This window comes from Pholcus phalangioides, unplaced genomic scaffold (assembly GCF_987345545.1).
Source record: "Pholcus phalangioides strain wild (caught in Gottingen) unplaced genomic scaffold, Ppha-v1.0 ptg000015l_1, whole genome shotgun sequence".
In the NCBI taxonomy this organism is placed as follows: domain Eukaryota; kingdom Metazoa; phylum Arthropoda; class Arachnida; order Araneae; family Pholcidae; genus Pholcus; species Pholcus phalangioides.
The window spans coordinates 102,073,848-102,100,554 of record NW_028301608.1 but is presented as its reverse complement, the minus strand read 5'-3'; the positions used below and the strand labels follow the sequence as shown (position 1 = coordinate 102,100,554).

Sequence of the window (26,707 nt, the reverse complement as noted above, 5' to 3'; positions counted from 1 at the left end):
TTCACTTCACTCGTAGTTCGAAAAATTAATGACAGATGGCAGCACTACAAATAACACTCATTACACGGAAACAAGCTTCACGATAGGTTCACAACACATACGCGCTTATTCCGGCATGTACCAATTTGTAAGAAATTCCGTAGAGGAATGTGCACGAGGTGCATGTGCGGTTAAGTAGTAGTATTAGTACGACGGATCAGAAAATTGCCTCAAACAGTTCGACGGAACAATAACATACAGGTTGAGTAGTGTGACTATTTTATATGTTTTTTGGAACGTATAATTAGCCGCAAATTGGATTCTCTGGCTACAATTAGCAATATTCTGTATTTAGGATTTTCTCGTATTTTATGTTGATGATATTACAAAACATATGACGGTATAATTTTTACTTCAAACCATAAGAATAATACTATTATTGATTACAACAATTGAATAGATTTCCATTCATTTATAATTAAGTTCGAGTCTGCCTGCGGACCGCCTGCGCCATTGTCGTGGGCAACCTCTCGTCCGCTGACCATAGGTTGGAAAACGCTGGGCTATTACAGTCTACGCTATTTATAATGACCCCACGTTATAGCGACCATTTCATTACAACGACCAGTAGGATAATTCTCAATAACGACAATCACATATGTTTTCCTTTCGATATAACGACCCTCTCAATATCACGTCCGTTTCGCCGAGACGAAGGGTGTCGTTACATCGAGCATCGACTGTACATTCATTAGACCTCAAGTACATTCTTTACTGTACTTCACGTTAGCTGAATGTATCCAAAGGAACTATAACAATAATTTAGTGGTCTTCAACCGCTGGTCCACGAAAGATTTCGCCTATTTCCTGCAACCACTACACAGTTTCGTATTTAGTAACTGAAATTCCGTGTACCTGTTTTTTACCTGCCTTGTCCGATCCAAATAATTTATACTATTTTTGCCGGTGAGCGAAATATTTTAGCTATTTTTATTCGTTGTTAAAAGGTTGAAGAACACCTCTTATGGTCTCTCCTGCAAACATTAATTCAATTTTGTTTCGTGAAAATCTGATACGAATTCTCTGCAACGATATTCCAACTTTCCAAGTATTCTCTATCTACAATATTTATTCCAACACAAATCCTATTGACGATTTCGAAATTTCCTAATTTCCTCCAAAAAAAAAAAACGAATCGGTTCACTTTTCTTATTACCGAAGATTTCACGCAGAAAGGAAATACAACTAAAAATGTTTTTATTACGCGGTTTATTGGGCGATTTAGGAATCAGAAGAAATAGGCTCACTTTATGCTTCGAGTTCGGTTATAGAGAGTATTCGGCAGCGATAGCTAGCCTATCGTACCAGAATGAAAGAACATAATAAATTTGTGGCGAACGTAATCCCTATCTGCTCCGATTACCGTAAATTTTCGAAAATGAATCTTTATTTCGTGAGCAATGCGAAAGATGTTGCACCAAACGTACGTTCGCACCAAATTAAGTTACCTAGATAGGAGGAAAGTAACAGGTCAGAAAGCAAATAAAGCAGGGATTTTACGGCTTCTGATTAAAACAAGAAAAAAAAAAACATGTACTAACATTTGTTGGAACGATTCACTTTAACTGTTTTATTGACAGACTCAAGTGAACACACGGGATTTTATTTTATTTCTCTTATTTTCCTAGATAAACATCTTGATTTTTTTTTTCTGTTTGTTCAGAGAAAATTGGAGATTTTTCCTTATCTGTCTTTCTCAATTAAGGAGAAAAAAAATTCAAGTCAGTTCCTTTTTTATGCAAAATGCTCTAGAAATCTGTAATCAGATCACTCTTTGAAAGTTTTGAGAATAAAAATAAAATTCTGCATCAAAACAGTGGTTTACTGAATTGAAGGAATTAAAAGAATAGCCTATCTTAAGACAAGATAAAAAAAACAAGTGAAGCTCGTGTTTCCTAACTTTAAATCTTAGAATTGCAGGAAACGTATTTTATTTTAAAAAATCTCAGAAACATCAAATCACATCATCTATTAACAAATAAAGAGTAAGATCTCCCGTTTCTATCGATATTGAAGTGAATTTTATACACATAGTTACATTTGACACTAATTTGAATATCACATATACTACAAAAAAAATAATTTTCGTAAATAAAAAATGCTAAAAATCAGGTACATTATCTGCTATGACAATTCATTTTTTGTCGTAATGCATTTTTACAAAATAACCACGTAAAAGATGAAGAATATCTCAGCATTTGTCTTCTCATTCTACTTGTATTGTGAAAGTTCATTACTCTGTAGGATACGTAATCACTGCAATTATTCATAATTATTTTCTCAAACATTTTAATTTCCTTTGCCTTGCAGTGGACAATACGCATACAGGGTGATTTTAAATTCATGGAATAAATTTAAAGAGGTGGTGCAAAACTTCAAAGCAAACATATTTGGTCATATAATGCGCGGTCGAATCGAAATAGCAAAGACGGTAAAGGGTGTTTTTTAAGGAGTGCTCCACAACAGCACTTCACCAAAAAACAAATATAATATTTTTCTGACGGATTTGCTGTGATAAGTGCAACCAACCATTCGACGGTGCCGGGTATTGCAATGTGGTAGGCCTTATTATGGTGAAATCTGGGTAACGCAAATTACTATAAGCTACTAAACCACCGCAAGCTATTAAACCAGATTACTGTTTGGCGCAGCAGTAGCATGACATTGGTCCTTGCATCAATAACAAAGAAATTCCAATCCAATACGAAAATGTATATGCACCCTGGAATGGTTGATAGCACACAGAGAAAATATGATATTTGTTTTTGGTGAAGTGCAGTAGAGCACTCTCTAAATACACCCTCTACCGTCTTCGCTATTGCGATTCGACCGCACATTCTATGAGATCTTAGGTTATTCTTACATTTTCTTCTCTTATAGTTATTTTTTCATGCTGCCATAAGATTAGGTAACGCAAACGCAACGTACGTTGTGAAACTGTGTATTAAATTTTCTGTAAATTTTTTTGTGAATAAGCATTTACTTTGTGTCATTAGATACATTAAGCATACTTCAAAGCAAAAAACTTAAAAAAACTAATATCTAAGAGTTAGTAGTCTGAAACACGTTTTTATATTTGATATTCACTTGTGAGTCATGTGAATTATAACTTTTTTTCTGACATAATTAATGGCCCGTAACATGAAAGCTTTAAACTTGTTCAAGTGAGCGTAAGAGAGAGAGTTCTAATATTTGTGTTGTAAAGAAGGGAAAACAAAGTTTACGAAACTGAATGTACAAAACTGCTACTTCACTATGCACTTACCACCGGGGATAAGGAATACAAATTTATTTCAAATGAATTAATTCACCTACTGTAAAAGTTAATATTTGCTCGAGCAGGGAATAAATGCAAAATATTGAGAAATTCCATAATACAGCGGAATCCAGCGATTTCATTCGATAAGACTAAATGAATTTTAGCATGTGGATGTATATAGCACACAGTGCAGACAGTTTACGTAAAATGAAAATTTAATGACCTGAAAGATAGTTTCAAGATGAAATCTTTTTCGCTCGGCAGTACCAAAATTCTAAGAAAAACTTTGCATATTTTCGTACAGCCTGAGTTTTATCTCACGTATCCGCAGAGATTATAACGCAAACGCGGAGTTCGCGAAAGTAAAAATTCCGTTTCACAATGAAAATAAAAATCGAAACAAACATAAACGTGAGAGAAAAAAAAAATTTCCAACCTTGTTGCATTTAAATTGCATGTTTAAGACTAAATTGAAACATTCTTCTTTCTTTCGAATCATAATAGGCGCCAGTGCAATTCAGTAAAAAAAAAAGTTTTGTTTAATAAGTATTCCGGATATAAAAATTAATGTATTATGGTTGGGAGGTTTTAAAAATCTGTATTTATATACTCCGCATACTATTCGTACAAAAAAGAAACATTTTTTTTTGTAAATAGTTGGGTAGTTCAGAAGAAATACATATTCTACATGGTTGTTTCATTATTCTAGTTACATAAGTGTTCCTTTTAGCTGTTGTTTGAAATAACTATAAATGATGTATAGAGAAATTCTGGACGTAAAAATTTCCCCTCAATAATGTGTATGGCAAAAAATATGTATGTCATGCCTGTATATAGTTAAAATAATCTAAAAGAGTATGTATATGTTATTTTATTTATTATTTAGTGCATGTCTCTTGGATATCTCTTGCACAAACCAAATAAACATTCCCGATAATGTTGCAATTGTAGAAAAAAAAATTCCAATCACACAGGTTTCTGTTTGTTTCCACCTTGATCTGTTTTAGCAGTTAATTTTTTTGCCTATGCTAATTTAGAACATTGACTACATAATAACTATTTTGGAAACATTTCATTTGAAAGTATTTGACAGAAATACGGAATCTCATAGCGAAAGGATGAAAAGGTGTGCACATGATATTCAGTATTTTTTGATTAGTATATAGGTTTAGATTAGTATTAATTTTATAGTTAAGTATTACGATGGCACGTGAATTAAATCATATTGAACTGGATAAATGTTTATTTGAGTGCAGAATTTCTGATTATTACCGAAAAAAAAATACTATTATAGTATATAACCAATACTCAAAAATCATCGTTCGAAGATCTTCATACTGTTAAGACTTCCTTGATTAGATTGACTTTATAGCACCATCTATGCATCTAAATATTTGTAATTTTTTTATAAACGGCATGTTATATCTTAGTCATGAAATTTTGAGTTGAGCTCTGTAAAAAACTATTCCGCATTTCGTTCATTTTTTTTTTTTTTGTAATAATAATAATTTCTTGAAAAAAAATAGAGAAAAAATAAATGCGCAATATATATATATACATGCACAATATTATTTTCAAAAGATTCACATAATCCGTTCAGAGTGTACGAACAAATTTCTTCAGTGGTGGCAAACACTAATAAATATCAAGTACTCTAAAACAAAATATACAAATAAAGACGAACATTATACTGAGGTCTTGATGTAACAACACTGTATATTGGGGACTGAGAACTATTTTATTATTATAATAAGGATTAATACAATTATGTATTTTTTTTCCTTCCTTAAAAAATTAACATCTGAAATAATAAATATCTTCACAACATCCAGTCTTCTGTATATTTTGTATTAACAAGTGGAGAGCGACATTCATGTCAAATATAATTATGTATTAGTTTTTTTCTCGAAACTCTTACCTCATTTTCATATTTTACCATTTTCCATATTCATTTTCATTCTTTATCAATTTATTTCCAAATTATAAAATATAATACGTGCTTACATTTCCTACAGGGTGTCCTGCAAATGCTAATGCGGCCTTTATCTCATCAACCGTCCATCGTAGAGGCATGATTCAAATTTAAAAAAATGCTGAAAAGGAGTTCAAAAATTACTCTGTACCAGTCTTAAGAATGAAAATACAGTATGTCACAAAATAAAAAATAATAATTTTTTTTATGCTGTCCCCCTGTCCTCTAACTTCTAATTAGAAAATTGTTGACTTGTGTCTTCTGAGACCAACAGAAAAAAAATACATGTTCCTAAGTGCAATATTTACTGAGTACTTTTAATTCGAAAATTGGGGAAAAGTTATAAAAGAACAGCAAAAACTAAGGAACAACACTCCTTTCCCTCATTTATGATGATTTTTTTTACCTCTGCGAATATTGCGCTGTTGAAAACCTTTAAAACTTTTTTGTTTGCATCACGAGAGACAGGGCAGAAACTTTCTAATTAGAAGTTAGGGGATGGGGAACCCTATATACATTTGGGATTTTAATTTTTTTTTGTGACACATTATATTTTCACACTCAAAACTGGTACCGAGTACTTGTTGAAAGCCTTTTGAGCATTTTTTAAATTAAAACTATACCTCCACGATGGACAATTGATGAGATAAAGGCCGTGCTATCACTTACAAGGCACTTGATATAATATATCAATTATTTGTTTGAAAAATACCCTCTTCTATTGATTTATAGGCCTAGTTTCACTGAATATAACTTAATTTTTCTTATACCGTTATTCTCTGTGAATGGAGTAATTTTCTAATACATGTAAGAAGTAATATTAAACAATTGCCTCACGGGTTTTTAATTTTTTTTCTGCACAGAAAAATGTTTTTTTTCATTCTATTCATATGTCTATGGCTATGAATAACAGTCAATTTCAGGAAATCCTACTTAATTTTTAAATTGAAAAACCTTGAATTTTGATTCACTTATTACCTATTAACTTTCAAGGAATGGCCACGCTTCAAGCAATATATTCCGTGCTTTTTCAAACGATAACAAAACGAACTTTATTGAATTAAGTGTATTCAAAATCCGTAGTCTCAATACAATTGCTTCCAACCCCATTCCAAAATCGATCAATACTCTTCCTGTCTGATGTTCGAATTTGCGTTCTACAAATAGTCCCTCGTTGCTCGAACACAAAGTCATCTTCTATTCAGCAGCTGCTCAATAGCTTCCTCCATACCTTCATTTGAAATTAAAACACACATTTTTGAAAAGTTCTTTTTTTTTTTTGTATGAAATATGAATAATATGGTTTTCAGAGATTATACACAGTGTCCTGTAAGTTCTAGCACGGCCTTTATCTCATTAACCGTCCGTGGTAGAGGTACGATTCCAATTTAAAAAATGCTTAAACTATTTTAAGGAATTACATTGTACCAGTTTTGAGAGTGAAAATGTGGTGTGTAATAAAGTAAAGAGTTGTTGCCCTGTCTCTGCTGATGCCAACAAAAACAATCAATGCTTCTATGTGCTAAGCGAGATATTCGAATTCGAAAAACGGAAATTTTCGAAAAAACAGCGTTAAATAGGGGGGGGGGGGTAGAATGGTTTTTTAATCTGTTTTCAGAATTTATGACAGTAGCCTCAGAAAAAACCGTTAAAGCTTAGAATGCCCATATTATCTTCACTTACCTTAGTCAATTCTCATTTCATTCATACTAATATATAAAGAGAATTTAACATGAATTACATGATGAGCTAAATCATTCCAATCAAATGAGAAAGCCATTTCAAATGCAAATCATGAAATGTTTTATGCGGTTTTATGTCTTGTGACCCCCAATGCCATGCTAATGTTGTTTTTCTTTCTTTGATTGACTCATTTCAGAAGAAATTTCAAAATATACTGACGCTAATCATTTTCTCCATCGAAGTAAATTCACCATCCCTCATATACATAAATACTGTACTTCGAATCAATATCCCGTTATCTTGTCAAGAATGCCCTGATATATTATTAGGATAATATTCGAGAGTTATTCCAGCAATTTTAGAACAAATGGAAAACCAAAAATGTATATATGTGTGTGTATAAATTGATATTTCAAACTGGTGTGGCGATATTTCATCTCCTTGTTTATTTGTCCCCGTTTCTTTATTCCTTCGGTGATTTCATATACTATCCTCCAGGAGCACTCAAGGAAAATAATTTATTTCTCGCAGACTCCTAAGACATATCCCAATGGGAATGAGCTTCAAGTTCAGCTCCGACGTAATCTGCAGCTTCCAACTATATGTGAGGATTTATTCAGAGAGAGAAGATGAAGAGAGGGAAAAAGTATTTCTGATGAAAGTCGCAAAATAAATTGGGAAAAACGCAGAAATAAAAGCAGAAGTAATTTCGCTTTGAAATTTTTCTTTAACAAACGGATACATTTTTTTTTAGTTTCAGCTGTAGCAAACGTATTACTATGGTTTGGAATATTTCCATTTGGGGTTTTCAGAAAGTTATCTTGGCTCTTAACATGAAACTTATGAAGATGTGTCTTTTTCGTTTTTTTTTTTTTTTTGAAATACGTTCCGTTTAATTAAAGGGAAAAATATCCTATTGTGTATGTGTGTGTGCCGTGGAGATCGTGAAATGATAAATGAAAAATAAAACTTTTTAGAGATAAAATAAATAGATTTTTACAGCACACCCCATGCACATAAGGAATAATTCTTGAAGTGTTCCAGAAGAAAGTAAAACTGCACTGGTCAACAAATGTTAACGTTTTTCCCCTAACATGAGTAAAATATGTCCTTTAGACTAATTTTGGGGTACTGAATTCAGATATAATTGTTAAAAATCGCCTTCACCTAGTTTTTCTGTATACATGATTGCCATTTTTTGAAATACACACATACAATGTTTAAAAAACTTTCACATCTTTAAAATGACATCTTTGATTTACATATTCTTAATAATAAATTATATTATATTTATTATCATAGTTATTTCATTATATCCATACATCGTTATATATGAAATAGCAAAATATTTTTTTATTTTTTTCCTGATTTATATGCATGCAATAGACATAGAGTGCACATGACTATACACAAACGAATAGTATACCAATTTTTCCAGTATTTTATAAAAGCACATTTAATTTTTTTCTTTCTCTCTTATATGTTATTGCATTGTCCTTTTTTCTGCAAAAACCAACAGTAATCACTCATCATTGAAGGGTCCAACCTGCCTGGATACTCCCTGAAATCCCCTTCATTACAGATGTGGATGATTACCATGCAGCGGGTTCTATGTGAAAACAAAAGTATTTGATAGTTTCCTTATTTGAGGACTTACAAATACTTCTTCTAGAGGAACTATTGGAAAAAAGTCTTATCTAATTTTGTAGAAAAAAAAATTTTAGGGGCGAATAATCTATGACAAATTTACCCATAGCCTTTATATTGTTTTCCATCAGAGCCCAGGTGCTTACGCAGGATTGATTAAGGAGGAGTCACAAATGTTGGAGAGAAGGTATATTCACGCTGATTTTCTTCCACGTACATTATTAAGTTACTAACCTTCAAAAACATTTAAATTGACAGAAATTGATTAAAATAGACAAAAGGTATTTTATTAGTCTTTTGTGTATTTAGTCTTTCGATATTTTATTTTTTACATAAATATTTTCAATTTTTTGATCGTCTTGGGAGGTAGGTGAGTCCTCTTGACTCCTAGCGTACACCTCTGTATGCCCTAATTTAATGTAATGTGGTGGCGGCAAAAAATAATAGCAGAGCTTATTTGGAACATAAATGCATCTGCGACATTAACTTAGCTCCATTTTTGACTAAAGGGTTGTGCATATATAAACATACACAGCGTTTCTCTTTCAGTTAAAAAAAAAACTCAGAAAACGGTTACAATATTACAGATAAAATCAGTGTTACCATTCCCCAAGTTATAGATGACATAAAAAAATTGAAGTGGTATTTCTAGTGTTATTTCACATCTGTAATACTAGAAAATCACACTTATGCAAATTTTGAAAAGTTATTCAAAATTAAATACCATATATCAAAAAATAGACGTTATGGCCACTTATTTTTCAAGTTCAGGATTGGAATCAGCACCCAAAAAATAATTAAGAGCAGCTAAATTTTTCCATGTTAGGGAAATCTTGTAGACTAATACTATTATTGTTGAATATGCGTAAAACTAAGTGAAATATGAAAATAAAATGTATAAACAAACAGGAAAACTTATCCATAAGAGAAACACTTCTGTGAAATATCAATTGATTAATAGTAACTGATAGAATGTAAAATTCGAAATTTTTATATGTCCCCACATGTCTGAAACATGCCAACGTGTAACAGTGGTGTTTCTCCAAAATATAATAAAAAATGATTTACTCGCTGGCGATTGGACAGAAATTCGGACGAAATTTCGTCTTTTTAAATTTGCAATTTTTGAAAATTTTGAAGCGCTAAAATTGCGAAGTATCAAAACATGCGACCAATGTAAAAATAATGAACATTTAGGGTTTTTATCCCGAATATTTCTGTAAATTTCTATTCAAATATCGCAGGATAAATTTCTTTACTTGCGATGAAGTCCTAAATTTCATTCCTTGAAAATGATGAATTTTCGGGTCTTCTTAAATTCCTGAAATTCATGAAAACACGGTTTTTCCCAGGTTCTAATAAAGATTTTGAAATGTATAAAATGTCATCACCAGGGGATGATCTATTACTCATTAGTGAACATCTAGCTGGTCTTCAGCAGAGTTTTCAGCAAGCAGTAGGCTGATACAGCAGCTCAAGCAAAAGCCTAGTTTAATGCGCAACATATTAAACTTCTCAAGTAGCCAGCACGTAGCCTTGTTCTCAAACCACATTCAGGATCTTTGGGACATTTTTTCCATATTTTCATAGTAATCAATGAATAGTATTCATCTGTAATAAATCTTACAGATTCCATTGGGAGTTATTTGTGTAATTTCGAGCCACGGGTAATGCAAGCATTAATTTAGTTGATATAAAGTTGCATTGACTTACTTATTAACTAAAAGGGACTTCCGACGAAATCTTTAATAATTTGTATTTTACTGAGCAATTGAATCTTCTGGATGTTATACGGAAACTAATATTTGAAAAAAAAGTGATTTGTCTCCTCTGGGAAGGAGACCGTATTGGAATCTCATCCTGAGAATCCAGATTCGAACCCCGTTAATGCAATGTGGTTGTCGTCTGAACTTGGTTTTCTGCGGTTTCCCAACTTCGCATTGCGAATTGCTAGCTGGTTGTTGCTTGAATTTTTGTTATGTAAGTACCATGCTGTAGGTTTGCCTGCTCCCTGCGAAGAAACATTTTCAAATGGGAGACCGGCTAGAGCATTCGTTTGTTTCGTGTTCTTCTATATTTTAAGGTGAAGATGGTTCAAAACAACGTCAACTCCTTTGTGAACGTTCCCGTGAGGGCAGAGATGAATTTTCCTTTCCTATAAACATCAATATCTCTTCACACATTCAGTTTTCAGTATAAGCCTCAAAATATGGAAGAACACGAAACAAGCGCAATGCTCACAATATAGAAGTCACACATATACTCAGAATATTCATTCCGGCATGTCCCGATTTGTTAGAAATTTCACAGACGAATGTGTACGGGGTATATGCACGGTTAAGTAGAGGTAGCAGTAGTGTGAAATAACATCGGAAACTGATATCACAAAATTTAGGAAGGAAAAATTCTCTTAATTCACAAGGGATATTCATAAAAGATTATGGAAGATAATTTTTTTTATTAATTTGAGAAAAAACACTAGTTGTCTTCTCCAAAATGTTTGAGATTAACCACGAGTACTCTCAGTCCTTACATGATCATTCGTTGGGGACATCTCATTACGCATATTTGCACAGATTTGGCTCAGAATTAGACATATAATCAAGCAAGTTCTGAATAGCAGTGATTACTTTCACATTCCTCTTGAAGGAATCCGAATACAAATCTGTTAAACGCGATTCCCTGCTTCATCAACATAGTTGAGAGGATCTTTTCGAGCTGTTTATTCTTTGTAATTATCGTCTATGAGTTTACATGGGTTATCTCGATTATTATAATCTTTCGTCTCTGCAGGTAGTTTCGTAGTGAATGCAGTCCCAGAATAAAGAAACAAAATCCAATAATTTTAGCCACTATCTCATAGAAATGGTGAAAATGTCAAAAAAAGAAATGGTATCAAAATGAATTGTTGATATCGAAGAAACAATTACAACAAATATGCAAAGTTTTCCAGATTCCTAATCAAATATCGAAAACCATAGATCCCAGCATCTTCATCAATGTCATAAAAAATCTATAACTCATTTATTTTTTCAGCTGTGCATTTTTTCTGAACATATCGATGCACTTCTATAGCAGACAAATAATTTTTAAAAAATAATAATGAAATGAAATATTCAATGTGTGTAATTAAATTTTAATATAAATATTTCTCGAAGATGTGGCTAGAATCATCTTTGTTCAATAAAACATCTCGCATTTGCTCATGTTTAATGTGAATTCAGTTATCTAAACGTCATGTAAGTGCGTTCGTAAAAAATCAAGAAGAATGATTAAATTTCTTTTAAATTCAGTAGAGTGTGAGTTAGTGTATATGTACAGAACAGGAAAAAGCTCCTTCGTAAAATTCGCAGCAGCAGCGGCACAACCCTCGTTATAATAAGAAATATTCACAGCACTATTTTTATTGTATCCATATATATATCCGAGAAAAAACGAAAATAAAATCGATGTAATGGTTCAATTTCCCATTATTTCCAGTCGTGGGAAGCGTGTCTCGAAACAAGAGAAGCAGTTTATTTAGAACACTTTGCCAAGAGCGAAACCGATCACCGTGATCGCTTAAACAAAATGACACATATTCGCAATTCCCGTGCGTGATATCAATTCCGAAACCATTTACGGAAGATAGAATTACCTAAAGAACATAAACAATTTCTTTTTTCTGCTCTCTTGTTTTTACATGTTCAGCTGCCGTAAACGATATCGATATTAATTTCAGACAATGCAAAAACATATATATCGAGTGCTACTCTTCTTCTTTATAATGTATTTTATGCTTTCGAATGCCGGCATTTCATAGAAGCTATAGAAATGATTGAAAATTTAAAACAATTGAATTGTAAGAATTCCAGAGGAAATATTATGCACAACAGGTGTAACCCGAGCTTTATAATATTACATTTTCAATAATGTACACTGATGTACATAAATTTCAGTAACAGTTGCATTTTTTGGGACATACGTAGCCATACTTAGCTGAGACAACCACAAATTGTATGGACAGTATATTTACATTTTACTATAAATATTGGTTCCTTTATAGGTCTTGTTGTGTTGCTGTATTTTAAATATACGTTTGACAATCACATTTTTATAGGAATCTTTTTTCAACCACCTGGTTGGGCATTTCGTCTGTTGCGGCCTTTGTATTTGTATTTAGGAGAAAAATTTTTAAATGTTTGAGATAATGAACATTAATATAAATCCGGTCAGCATAACAGAAATTCATTTACAAAAAAAAATGGTTACGTCAAACACCGCTATATACCAAGATCTGTAAACTATCTGGCAAAAATAGGCAAGTCATAAAATACTTTTTTATACACAATGAGTATGATACAAGGTGATTCCATAATTCCCTGTTCTCGCATTTTACTGGAGAACCGTTGATTCTAAAAAGGCATACTTCCAATTAGAAAAAGTATCTAAATAAAGTGTAGAAATAATAGTGTAGTCAGATAAGTCATTCATGTTGGTAGCGTTTGCGTAGTTATTAAAATATAAAAATTAACTTTTTATGTGGACACCCTGTCTTCAAAACTCCAATTAAAAATTTGTTGCCCTATCTCTCCTAATACTAACAAAACAAAATCGTTTTTCCACGTGAAGTATTTGGAAATTAATTTAAATTCGATTATGGGAGGAAAATTGGGTAAGAAACGCATAAAATTACGTACAACGCGTCTTTCCCTTGTCTCTCTGTTCTTTCCTAATTTTTTTACGCTTTTTTAAATTCGAATATCTCAGTAAATATTCTACTTGGGATCCTGAAATTTCTTGTGCTGGCCCTGGAGTGACTGGTCAATAACTTTTTAATTGGGTTTTTGAGAGTAGGGTGCAAAAAAGTTAATTTTTTTATTTTGATAACTATACAACCCCCTTGCAACACGAATGCCATATCTGAGTTTTGGGCATTATTTGGATTCTTTTTAATTGTAAGTATGCTTCTAGGATCAATGATTCACCACTAAAATACAGCAAGGGAAAATATGGAATCACCCTGTATATCTACTACACCTCAGGAGAATGCGTTATATGTTGTTTCTGTTGTTCTAGACGAGGATCACTAATGTAACGTGACCTCCATAACGGCACTCCCGGTTTGCAAACATGTACATTTGGAGTCAGTGACATCAACGTACTTCGCTATATAATAAGACACTCCCTCATTAGCGGGTGAAAATGTTCCCATGGTATATGTTATCGAGAGGCCTCGCTGTAACGTGAAGTCTGCTGAGTATTTCGTCATGGTTAATAACCATAAATACCCATCAAAGACATTTTATTCTGTGAGAATTACGACATGTTAAAAGATGAACATGCCTAAATACGGTTGCATAAAGTTGTGAAAAATTGGTTGAAGAGCACCATTCAGACCCTTGGACTGTCTTTTGCAAGTTGCTTTCAGAATCCAATCAAGAGTCTGTGAAACATTCTTTTCAGACCTGGTACGCACAGACGTGCGGTCGCTCACCGTACATGTTATCTTTTCAACCTCAGGTAACTCAGCTCTGACATCAACGATAAAACACCACAATCCTTGAAGTCAGCGCTGAACTCACGAGGTTGAAAAGAATATACATAAATATATGGTGAAAAAAAGAACCCGGACATTTGTGTTATCTGGGTCTGAAAGGGTTCTAAAGATACTTAAAAGAACCACTCAACTCTCTCCCTGGTTTCTCCAAAAATCTTGGTCAACCATTAGCACAAATGTGGCAGAAAACAAGTGTTGAGGTATTACATAACCTTATAAAATGAATGACATGGCGAATGAATGCTGATAGAGCCGATCCGGAAAAGTGTTAGTCTGTTCGTATTTTTGATGTATTTATTTTTTTCTACCAGGCAGTGTATTACTTTCCATAAACAGTAATTATACTATATGATATTCTCCATATCCATATTTTTAATAACAGGAATATAAGTTGCGCAGTTAAATCAAGAACGCAATCATTCATTTTTGCTCGTATAGCGATGAATGCAATATAATACATTGCATTAAGTCAAGAAAGGAACATAGTAGAAGTGCGGTTACTGCTCATATGCTTCTCTCTTAACTGATATCATGAGATATGATTTTTTTTCCTTTTCTATTGATCTCTTAAGTTCTCGGAAGCAATGCGAATCTTTCTTTCAAGACAAGATAACCAGTACCTAAAATTTTTTAATTGAACGTGGTTCCACCGAATCTATTCCCTGGTATTAATGTATGCAGCAGTGAATAAGAATGGTAAGGTCATTAAAATTTGCATCCGAGTGGAGGAAGTTCGTCAGGAAAACGTTCTGTTTGAGTTGAGCATTCCTTGACACAATAGCAGAAGAATCCCTCGCTGCTGTTATTTACTGCCACTTGTTTCGAAAGGAATCTCGCAAACTCTCTTATTAACTTTGATAAAACACGCAGTTCTACAAACTCACCTCATCGAAATTGTTATTCGGTTTTGCGTCGTTAACGATCTCGCATGCGTAAAGTCCATTTTGCATCGATGAACTTTAAAGCATAATTTTCATTGATTCATTAAAGTACGTGACGAACATCACAATAGCGGTTTCTATCTAGCTCACGATTTTTCTGTTGGTGGCCAACTAAGTTGTACAATGTTTCGCTTTATAATAATTTCTCTATAAAGTGTAATTTTTAATAAATCACAATGTTATTGGTGTATCCGAGTCATACTTACTTAAGAAGTAATTATTAAGTTGGCTGCTTTTTTGTCTCTCTCCTGTTTAGTTGAAATCCCTGAAAACTAAGTTTTGGATTTTCTGTCTGTGTGTGCGTGGTTAGTTATTATTCTACGCCATATATTGACATGTCTCAGCATACGCATTGGGAATTTTAAGCACCTTCTCACGTGAACAAAATTGTTTGTGCTGCACTCAATTTTTTTATGATTGAAATGAAGCGCTTTTCTCTGTTAACTCTACAAGACTATTTCCTTTGTTTCACATTTTTCTCGAAAAATAAGCTTTTACAGTAGTATGGTTCCACGTACGGGGTTTTCATCTACTCCTCGTGACGATTCAATTTATGTTGAAATTATGTGGTCTGTTTAAGGCACACGGCATACACAATGTGCGCAATTAAGAAAAATAAAAAAATAAAATGTGTTAATTCATTAATTCATGTAAGCATTTCTAAGAGGGCTATATCGATAGCAAGGTTTTTGTTTTTTCAATGACACTTTATCTCACTTAAATGCAGTACGTGCATGGACTCTTGATTACCCCGAATATACATGGATATCTCCTCTATTACATATATTCATACCTCATCTATTTAAATTCAATTTTTGAGAGCATCGGATGGTGTTCCTTAACCGTAAAATAACCTTTATTAAAATTTAAAAGTCCATTCTATTATTTTCTTTTGTCGATTTGTCTCAATGAAGAGATTTTAGCAAGAGGTCGAAGACTTGGGCCATGTCTTGTGAACCTAACGTGAAGCTTTTCTCTGCGCAATGCTTGTTATAATGCTGCTAGTACAAAACCAGACATGCACCTCGTCCACATTCCTCTGCGGAACTTCTAACGAATCGGTACATGCTGGAATGTGTGTGTGTACGTATAGTGAACCTTTTCCGTGAAGTTTGTTTCTGTGTAATGCTTGTTATGTGTAGTGCTGCCATCTGCAATCATTTTTTTTAAACTGTGAGATTTTCTCAACTCATAGTAAGCGAAGTGTAATGAATGAATAATTATACCATTGTAGGTCTGTTGCTCGCGTCTCGAAGTTGGAAATCGCAGAAAACAACATCAGCTAACCACCGCTGCGGCGACGGTGGGGTTTGAACCCGGATCCTTGCGGTGCGAGTCTACTCATCTATATATAGATGAATAGTAACGATAAAAACATATAGCAAATAAAATGTTGACATAAAGATAAGAAAAATAAAATAGATAATATAATAACGATGAAACATTAAAAAGTAAAGTTTTGAATGATTGAAAAATAAACGAAATGAAAATAATATGATGACACTAAGATAATAAAAATCAAATAGATAAACTAAAGAAAAATTAAAATTTTTGAATAAAAGTTTGGATAATTAATAAAAGTAAAGTATGGAATAAGTTGGAAAGGATTGAATTGAAAAAATAATTTCAATGGAAATAAAGTGAACTAAAACAAGTGAAATAAATAATTTTTAAGTGGTTGTGAATGGAATAAGAAAATATACTAAAAATGAAAAAATAAACTAACACAGAAAATAAAATTATTACACTAAGATAATAAAATCAAATAGATAAAATAAAGAAAAAATTAAATTTTCGAATATAAGTTTGAATAATTAAATAGAGAATAAGTTGGCAAAATTAATTTTTAAGGGTTAGAAGTGAATAAAAATTAAAATTGTTAAAATAGCAGCATGAATAAGGTGATATAATGAAAAACTAAAAGTAGGTTTAAATTTAAAAAATTAATATATCAATGAAAATAACAAAGATAGTGAAAAAACGATGTAGATGAAACAATAACGATAAAAAAAAAAGAAATGAAAATAAAATGTTGACACAATAACACTGATAATAAAATCAAATAGATAATATAATGACGATGAAACATTAAAAATAAAATTTTGAATGATTAAGAAATAAACAAAATGAAAAATATAATAAAATAAAGAAAATATTAAAATTTTTGAATAAAAGTTTGAATATAGAATAAGTTGGATAAAATAAAATAAAGTGAAATAAATAAATTTTTAAGTGTTTTAAGTGAATAAAAAAATAAAATAAAATAAAACAAAAGCCATGAATAAAGTGACATAATCAAAAAACTAAAATAGAAATAAAATAATATAGTGCGGGAAGACACAATATCTTTCTTATTTATGTGGTATAAGAAGTGATGTCTAAAGAATAAGCTTTTTAAGGGTGTAGTTACAAATCTCGTTTCGTTATGGAAGGAAATATAGAAATGTTGACAATGAAAACTTGCGTGTGTTTTTTTTTGTGTGCATATTTTTGGTATCTAATCTCTTAAAGATCCAAAGACGATGGGTAAAAATAATAACGCTTGGAAAGTGAGCGTTTTTTTTGGAGATCATGTTTGATTAACTTGGATATTTTTTTTATAAAACGGCTCTTCTCGAAGCAGCATAATTTGAACACTAGTGGTTAATTAGCATCATCATCAACCACAAACGAACTATATCTTTTCAAACTTGAGGATTGAAAACAGCTAGAGAAAAATCTTGGTTAGTTTGGTGCCAAAATTGACATTTTCGCCATAATTTGGCCATAAATTCATTTCTAATACAACTTCATGTCCGAAGAGAAAATCGGGGTGACATTTGATAAAAATTTTTATATAACGACGTAGTGAATAATTTTAACGGAAGTTAAATATCGGTAGTGCTGCCATCTTGTATCGTCATCAGCGTGGGTCACGTGATTGACCATTTTGAGAAAATTTTTTAAAATTTATTTAAAAAAAGGTTTGTGGAAAATAATTGAAAAACAGTAGATATGGTTCACAATATTCGCCCTTTTCACCAATTACTCCATGGACGATCGTCGATCATAGGCACATGAAAACTAGGAGCGACGCATTTTTTTTTATACTTTAATATACGTATTATTATTATTTTTTTTTTATATATACTTATTTTATAAGACATTTGTTTAGCAAGTCTATTTAGTTCAGTGATTAGCACACTAGCCTGGAGAACGAAAGACTGCATCGGTTCGAATCCCCTTATTTTTCCAAATAAATAAGACCAACCGCCATTTTGAAAATAAATCCGACATTTTTCCAGCCGACAGGAAGTCTGGCTCGAGAGGTAGAAAATCCGGCTAAAAAAGGGAAGTCGGTCAAAAACGCAGAAATCGAAAACATTTCTGGTGGCGCCATCTAGTGGCGGAAATTAGCATTATCACGGTCAAGCGCCCCAAGACTACTAAAATAAGTCTCAAAAAATACCCTCCCCCTTGTAGTAAAATATTGTCTAAGGCCTTGATTTTATTGTAATAGTGAGTATAATATTAGTTTTGTGGTTCTACTTGGCATACTTAGCGCTTACTTTACAAATCAAACATGCAAAACTAACAATAATGACGTGTATATATAAATAGAAATATGTAATTATTACTTTCTTTTAATTGCTTACTGAAAACGATTACTCAAATAATACATAAAAATATTAAGAATCAGTCATGAAGTGTAATTAAGAAGTCACCAACGAATAAAGCAAACATTTACTTTTTTGTATTTTTCCTTATTCATTGGTGACTTAATAAATATTCTTGGGCAAAATTGATTTCTTCCAGGAAATGCTAGCTTTTAAGCATACAATATTTGAAAATAAAATTACATCAACACAGTACATTAATATTAATACAGGGTGGATACTATCGAACGTCCAATAATTACACACGTGATTTCTTATAAAAATGTAATATGGAAAAGTGCTTTCAGTTTGTTTTTTGATATGACCAATAGTCCAATAGTTATAGACTTATAACGCATTAAAAATTGACGATGTCACTTTCGAATTCTGCCAAATTCATCGAACGTGCACAAAACGTATAACTTGAAGTTTTTAAGGAGATAGCAGTGCTATAACCCTAAGATTAATCAAGAAAGCTAAAGCGATGAAACCGGTCTTTTTTCCTAGCCCTTACTTTCAAAAACATTTCACTGCAGTGAAAGAAAATTACCGCATTTTAGCAAAAAAGTGTTGATTTTGGGAAAATTACTTTTCAAATAGATCCCGCGTTTGCCTAACACTTCATATATATGGCGATAAATTTGCCAATATATTGGGGTGAAGGTAGCAACGATGTTAACATCCCTCTACACGAGGAAGAAAAAGCGCCAATCGTGAAAGAAAATATCTGAGCTTGGCTTTTAACGTAAGTGAATATTTTAGTTCATTTTCAATTAGCGTCAGGACGCTGCATGGGAATTTTTATTTGGATGTTTGGCGCGTAACTGACCGTTGCAAAACTGACACGTCACACAATTTCAAAACGTTTTAACTCCCTTAATATCCATCGGTTAATGGAAGCCGTTCCAGTCGGCACATTCAAATTTGCACGCTATGTAGCTTCTTTTCCTAAATTGTAGGCCTACTTTAATGGGGCCATTTTGAACTTGTCAAACTAGACTAGTCAGCTCTCTGTGTTATTTGTAAGACACGTGACACAAAATATATACCGTTTTGTGTTTAATATCACTGTTTCTTTGTTTCATATTGCCCCTATGACACTCGTGCAGTTTTTTTCCGTGAACGATCGGCTATCCGAACACCCCCAGTCCCCAATTGTGTAGGATATTGGATGCTCTACTGTACTTTTTCATGTGTGTCGCGTGTGTGTTTTGTGGTCGAGAGTATCCACCTTGTATATTTATATGTAATCACTCTTGAATCTGGAGCAGTGAGTGCTATTTCATAACTATTTTGCATAAAACAGTTTTTTTTCCTTTTCGATTTCATAAATTTGGTATTTTCTGGATGATTCATTTGAAAGTAATTGCACTCTTGAATGGCCGTGAACGCTTTCAAGAACAGCGTGAGAATTTTTTTTCACTACACTGTATTCAGTGAAATTCAATATATCCAAGCATTCTGCATTATATACCTGCAAGCATTTATACTGCGCGCATGGTGTTTTGTGTTTTTGGAGAAGGATGTAAATGTGTTCCGAAAGATAGGAGCATTTTTGTTTTACCCTGTTTTCAATTTTTCTTCGGTGTTGTGATTTAGGACACGGACCATTTTATTTATTTATTTATTTCTCTCTGCGTTTCATCTTCTCAGTGTCTTTTTGTTTTGACGCGTAGCTGAGTTGATCAGAGTGACAAAAGCAAAATCCGAAACATTCCCGACTCAACGGATTCTGTCGCTTCGCATTTCGTTCACTTCCGAACTTTCGCGTCAGCAATTTTCTTCCAGAGAATACATATGGGCACATGTATACACGAAGACATGGGTGTATATATATCACGGTGTTTTGCATTAGTTCAGAAAAGGTGTCAAAAACCTCAACGAAGAAGAAGTTTTTGTTTTAAATCTTGCTATCGTTGGTGGAACGTTCTTTTACATTTCCCATAATGCATTTTGTTTGCGACAATTCCGATTTTAAACATGCACAACGAAACTGTTCATTTACATCAGTGTGAAAATATTGTAATATAGCTATACAATAACCAAATGGAATTGGAGAGCAAGTTTAACCTTTTCATCCACCACATTATGAAACAGATATACGCAGTGCGCTCAACTAGCTCACTCTGCCGAAAATTACAGGCGAACAGTTAATCCTAGAGGAATACGTACTTCCAATTAGGAAAAGTATCCAGATAACGTGTAGACCTCAGATACGTCGTTCTTATCGCAAGGGAATAGAGTTTTAAAGTAAAATAAAAGATAATATTTTTTTTTTATACGGACACCCTTTAATAAAAATCAAATGAGAAATTTGTTGTCCTGTCTCTTCTGAGATCAACAAAAACGTTCCACGTTTCTTGGTGCAATATTTGGTGGGATATTTGAATTCCAAAATTGGAGAAAATTTGAAAAAGATCAGCAACAGTTAATTTCATCACTTTTACCGGAGAATATGCATGATACCCAAGCGCCGTTGTTAAGTTTGATAAATGCTAAATATTATCACATTCACCGACGATTATGCGTATTAACAAAGTGTCGTTGGTAAATTTGATGAACACTAGAAATTTGTCGCCTTTATCTGCGATTATGCATAACATCCAAGTGCAACTGATGAATTTCATTAATATGAGAATGATTCCAAATGAAAGTAGTATGTTATGATGAATAAAGTTGGACCCCGATATATCATATAGTACGATATATCACGTTTATCAACGACGCGACGCTTGGTTATTATGCATAATCGCTGGTAAAACTGATAAATTTAGGAAACTTTATGAAACTTAACAAAATGCTTGGCAAGCGTGCTTAATAACCTCATTAATCACATTTTCCGTAACATGTGTATTTTCAATGGAATTTGAGAAGTGAAAAAATTACCGTTCCAGTTTGGCTTCTCTTAGTGTCTAAATAAGTTGCCAAGATCGTTAAAACATAAGAGCATATATATATATATATATAATTAACGTTTTATATATATATATATATATATATATATATATATATAAAACGTTAATTTACATTCAAAGCGTGTTTTTAATATTGTTATTCGCATTTCATGTGAAGAAATATTTAACTGGTTAATTTTCAGTACCGTAAACATGTAAATGACTTTTAGTATAAAATAATGGAAATATAGTAGAAAGCCGTTATAACGAGTACGGCTTATGACGCGAGTTTCGTTATAACGAGTGATTTGCAAGTGATTGTCAAATAGATAATGTTTTGTCTAAAGATAAAAAAAATATTCTACTACAGCGAGTTCAAAATTAGAAGCATTCACTATGACGTTAAAAAAAAACTCAAAAATGCTAGTTTTTCATTCTCTATCTGCAAAAAATGAGAAGATTATGTCTCTCATCATGGCACATGTTCTTCGTAAAAATTACTCTGAAGTAACAGAGAATTCTATATAATTGATCTAACCCCCTTCTATTTATTTTAGGGCTCCATCTCTTTACACAAGGGTTATGTGTGTGTTATTATGTTATTATTTCAGTGATTACGAGACCACAGGACCAGAACTAACAGTATAAAGTCGTTTCCGAATCACTGAAAAACTCTCGGATTAGCGAAAAAATGTTGCCGAGTCTATGAAGCATTGGAAGTGAGCAGTGATATAATAATTGAATCCTGACATTAAGGTTTAACAATTATGTCTTGGCGAATTAACTGTTGGGAGACGAAAAAAGAATCATACGTTTCGTTCTGTTTGTCCATTTGTTTGTATAAGAACGAAATTATCTGAAATTCTAATGCAGTAAAAAGCAGAATTTTCTATAACTCTATAACCGGACAGAGCAAAAAGAGAAAAAGTCCGTAATACCGCGTACGGCTTATAACAACAATCACGCTATAACGAGCTATTTTCAAATTACTGTCACATAAAAAAATAAAGTAGACGCCGCTTAATATAATCACGGCAAATGCTACCATTCGGGTATTGCTGTCACTTTTTTAATGAACGGAACAGAACAATATTATAATATGAGAAAAAGTTCGTTTCTAACTATAAGGACTTCAGATAATGTTATCTTTTTTCCATAGAAAGCTTCTTTGCACATTCTAACGCTGAGGTTTAACCAAACTTATTTTTTTCTCAGTAAGCTATCGTTATCACGCTGAAAGACTATGTAGAGCACTTGTTTCCAACTGGTGTTCCGTGGAATCCTGGGGGTTCCGTGACCGTATTTGGGAGTTCCGCATGATCAAACACCACGGAACTCTTAAAAGTCACGGATTTCGGAGAGAGCTTTCAATGAAGAAAACTGTCTAGTTGCTGATATTCGCAAAGCTGTTCTTTGTTTTGAATTTTGCCGAGGTAGTGCAGTTGCGGAAGACTAACCGGAAGAGTGGGAGGGCATCTGAGTGATCGAAACTGATAAAATTTTGTTTTCATCAGTTTGTTAGTTATGAACAAAAGTGCGTCGGAAACAATTTTTTCACGATTAATAAGTTTACAAATTACACGTTTTGGGTTTGAAAATAACTGAGAATACGTACATAGAGTACGTACAAAGAGTACCCCGTGTACGTAGAGATTTTTGCTGAGTAGAAAACAAATTCCCTACATAGTATAAGGTAGCATATTTTTTGTCATTATGCACAGATATCGAAATTCTGTGCGCAGACACATAGGTGAGGGCAGGTGAAATAAAACCACGATGTGCCGTCCACCCATCTGAAAGAAAATCGAGTTATAGGGCAGGTTTTTATGTAGGAATAATATTTTTTCTTTCCCCGCGAGCATCTCGGTGCTGATCGCCCCTCCCCCCAAATCCTAGAGCAAGCCCACCCCCGAGGACTGAGATTATTTAATAACGGGTTTTCCTCTATAGTGAATTTATGATGTAAAAAGGAAAGAAAACGTTTTACCTGTAGGAAATACCTTTTATGATATTTTAACCAATTTCTGTGAATTTTAATGCTCTTTCATGCATGCTAATTCAAAATTTCTCGGGAAGGCAATTTTTGTAACTCCATCAAGCCTTTTCGCCCAATGCAAAGGTCGATCCTGTGGTCTATAAACCGCCTCTGATTAACATGAGGTAGTGAGGAAACGCTGTTTTATCTCGTCCTGGGGTAAATAATGCTGATGACAGCAATATAGAGAGACGCTTTTTTTGAGATAAATATTCAAATGTGTTTGACTCACATGTAGAACAACAGCCTCATTGTCATCATGGAGAGTTCCGCGACAAACTGTACGTTGGAAACCCATGTAGAGGCTAGAAGGCGTTTTCCTTTAGCCCCGCCACCTTGTTGACAAACATTCCCGTTCTTTGTCATCGGCCCGTAGTACTTATTGCGATCCATGAACGCGTGGAGCTGATTTTCGCAATTGCTTTCCTATAGTAAAGGCAAATGTATGACAAAAAATAAGCCCTATCCGTTCAGTTCTTGATTAGATTCTTTCAGTTGACTAGATTAATTTTTTTTAGAGACACTTTTTCAAGGGAATGTATGGAACGCAATTTACATTATAAAAAAGTATCGTGATTCGTAATACACATTACAGAGTTTTATTATAACACGCCTCATTCAGTTAATGAAGATTTGTCATATTTACTAACACGAGCTTAGGATCAAACATAATCTAAGTTGAATATGATAAATTCTCGGTTTATCACTGAAAATTGATGAATTATTCTGCCCTGATTTTACAGCCCGCTAACGAGGAGTGAAATACATTAAAGCCATATTCCCACGGGACCGGGTATCAGAAAATTGTCCGTTAATGGGAGGTATCCGTTACCGCCGTTAACGGGGACTGTCCGTTAGGGGAGGTTCCGCCGTGTTTCGAAAAAGCGCATCCATTTTTTTACTCCCTTTCAAATTCGTCCATTAGGAAAGTTTGAGATATGGTTTTCATAAAATTGTTTTAAAGTCTCGTGACAGAGAAATATATTTTCGTTGGAGGGATTTGGCATGTTCTAGTGGGTCGCACGTACCACCCCCCCCCCTCCCCCATCGTTCTTGCAATTGTTATATATGTGCGTGTGTGTATGCGACGGAAGCATTTGGTCGATAACAGTTGGGTGGGGGTACATTGGGCGGCGATAGGACGGAAGAAAGAGACGAAGGAACAAAAACCTTCCGCCAGAGACCGCTCAAACTCGGTGGATATCTTCGGTGCACTCCTGCCACAAGTTCCATCTCAAAAACATGCTCTTTTGGCAGAATAGCGACAACTGCGGTAACTGTCAGCGCGAAATTCGTCTTCTTTTTTCGAGTTCTGCCAGCGATTAGTTTTGAGCAGCGAGAGAGAGAGAGAGAGGAGAAAAAAAAATACCATATAGAAAAATATTTGTGAGAGAGTGTTTGTGTGTTTTTGACATATTTCAACTGCGAGCATTCACACGAATTTTTCCGCTAATACGGGAGAAATTTCTTTTCTATGGTGTGAATACATATAATTTCTTTTCTGTTGACCAAACGGAATGTACAGTGAATATGCGATTTATATGAAAGTGTTCTTAAAGGCATGAGGAATTGCTATTCAGGATGTGTATATCAATTTTTTGGGCCTCTCGCTCTCTTCATAAATTTTTGTTATTTGGTGTTCACGGTCATGGGTAAGTTTTATACGTAATTCATATATTATTTTATGATTATTTTTTTAAAAATGACGTGGTATCTGTATGTAGGAATTTTTTTTTACGAATGCCATATTATTACGAATCTAGGCTATAATAACTATCATGATAATTATAATTATGAGAAATAGTGACGGAGTTTTATCCATTGTAGAAAGTTTAAGAAATTTCATTTGAAATAACAGCATTTTTTTCGGTTTGTCAAAAATTCGTTTCGTACATTTTCTTTATTTTTACAAACTGATTTGCTTCATATAGAGTTTTCATCAATAATGCATGATATTGTACTTGTTTTATGTATGCTATATATATGATAAAAATGGGAAATAATCTAAATTATCAAAAAATAAAAAAATAGAACGAATACGTTCTGAATTTTATAAAAAAATGCTTTTTTTCTCTCGAATCAAAACTATAAATATCCTAAATATCCAGTAGCCACTTTGTTTCTCAATAAGTATTACACATACTCGTGAATATATTCAATTTCGCCACTAGTAAAAATACGGGTAAAAGAAATGTTTTCCATAACTTGATGAAACTTCTACGCCTTTGATACAAGTTTATCAAGGAATACGATCGAAACTTAACGTTAATTGATTATTTTTTTGTTTTGGAAATCTGTCCTTGAATGCATTTTGACTCTGAGATTTGACTATTAAAAAATTCTAATACGATTTTTCAATTTTCGGTTTTTACGTCTATTTAACGGTTTTCAAGAGACGGAAAGAGATCGGAAAGACAGTAGGGAGAGAGATAGAGATATTTTTGTAAAAGGGATACCGTTGTAAAAAAAAGTTATCCCCTCCCCCCATGCTAGAAACATGAATGTGCAATTTCTTTGAAAAAACTGGAATACTGGAAATGACGTTCGAATTTTTACTCTGTCTTTCTTAAATTTGTTCTGCAACGTGCGTCAATAGGGATACGCGTATTCGCGTTTAACGCAAAACTTGGCCCTTTAAGCGGTAATTAGAAATCACCGAACTCCCTCTTCAAAGTGTCATATTTTTTAATGAAGCAGACTCTCCTAATTTCCGGCAGGTGCAAACTAATTGTTATAGGAAAATAGTTTTCCATTGAGAAACCTTTTTTACCAACTATCTGGCCTTGGCAATACTAAAATAAAAAGTATTTTATGTAGGTAAGATATATCTCTCTCTCTCTCTCGGCATTTCAACTTAAAATCATAAAATAAGGCAACCAACCAGCTGATAAAAAATAGCAAATTTGCACATTCATGCTTCCAGCATGGGTTGGGGACGATATATCAATTTTGAGAAATTTCATCAGGACCAGAGATTATACAGGTGATATCGGTGTAGTTATACGGGTGATTATCGCTATACACTGCATAACAGGATTCTCACTGTATATCTGATGTCTGTCA

At 33.2% G+C, this 26,707-nt stretch overlaps 1 protein-coding gene across 2 annotated transcripts in view; it reads left to right on the top strand.

Moving 5' to 3' along the window:
* Positions 1-24,737: 24,737 nt before the first annotated feature.
* The window catches only part of LOC149077215 (neural cell adhesion molecule 2-like), a 123,466-nt gene continuing 121,496 nt past the window's right edge, over positions 24,738-26,707 (top strand). Inside the window, exon 1 of one of the 2 annotated variants that reach the window (XR_016194154.1) lies at positions 24,738-25,296. Coding sequence is in view for 1 of the 2 variants with exons in the window: in XM_089244958.1 (XP_089101084.1) it covers positions 25,206-25,296 (91 nt within the window). In the remaining variant the exon portion in view is untranslated. The remainder of the gene's footprint in view (positions 25,297-26,707) is intronic. The other variant, XM_089244958.1, reaches the window with a different exon arrangement.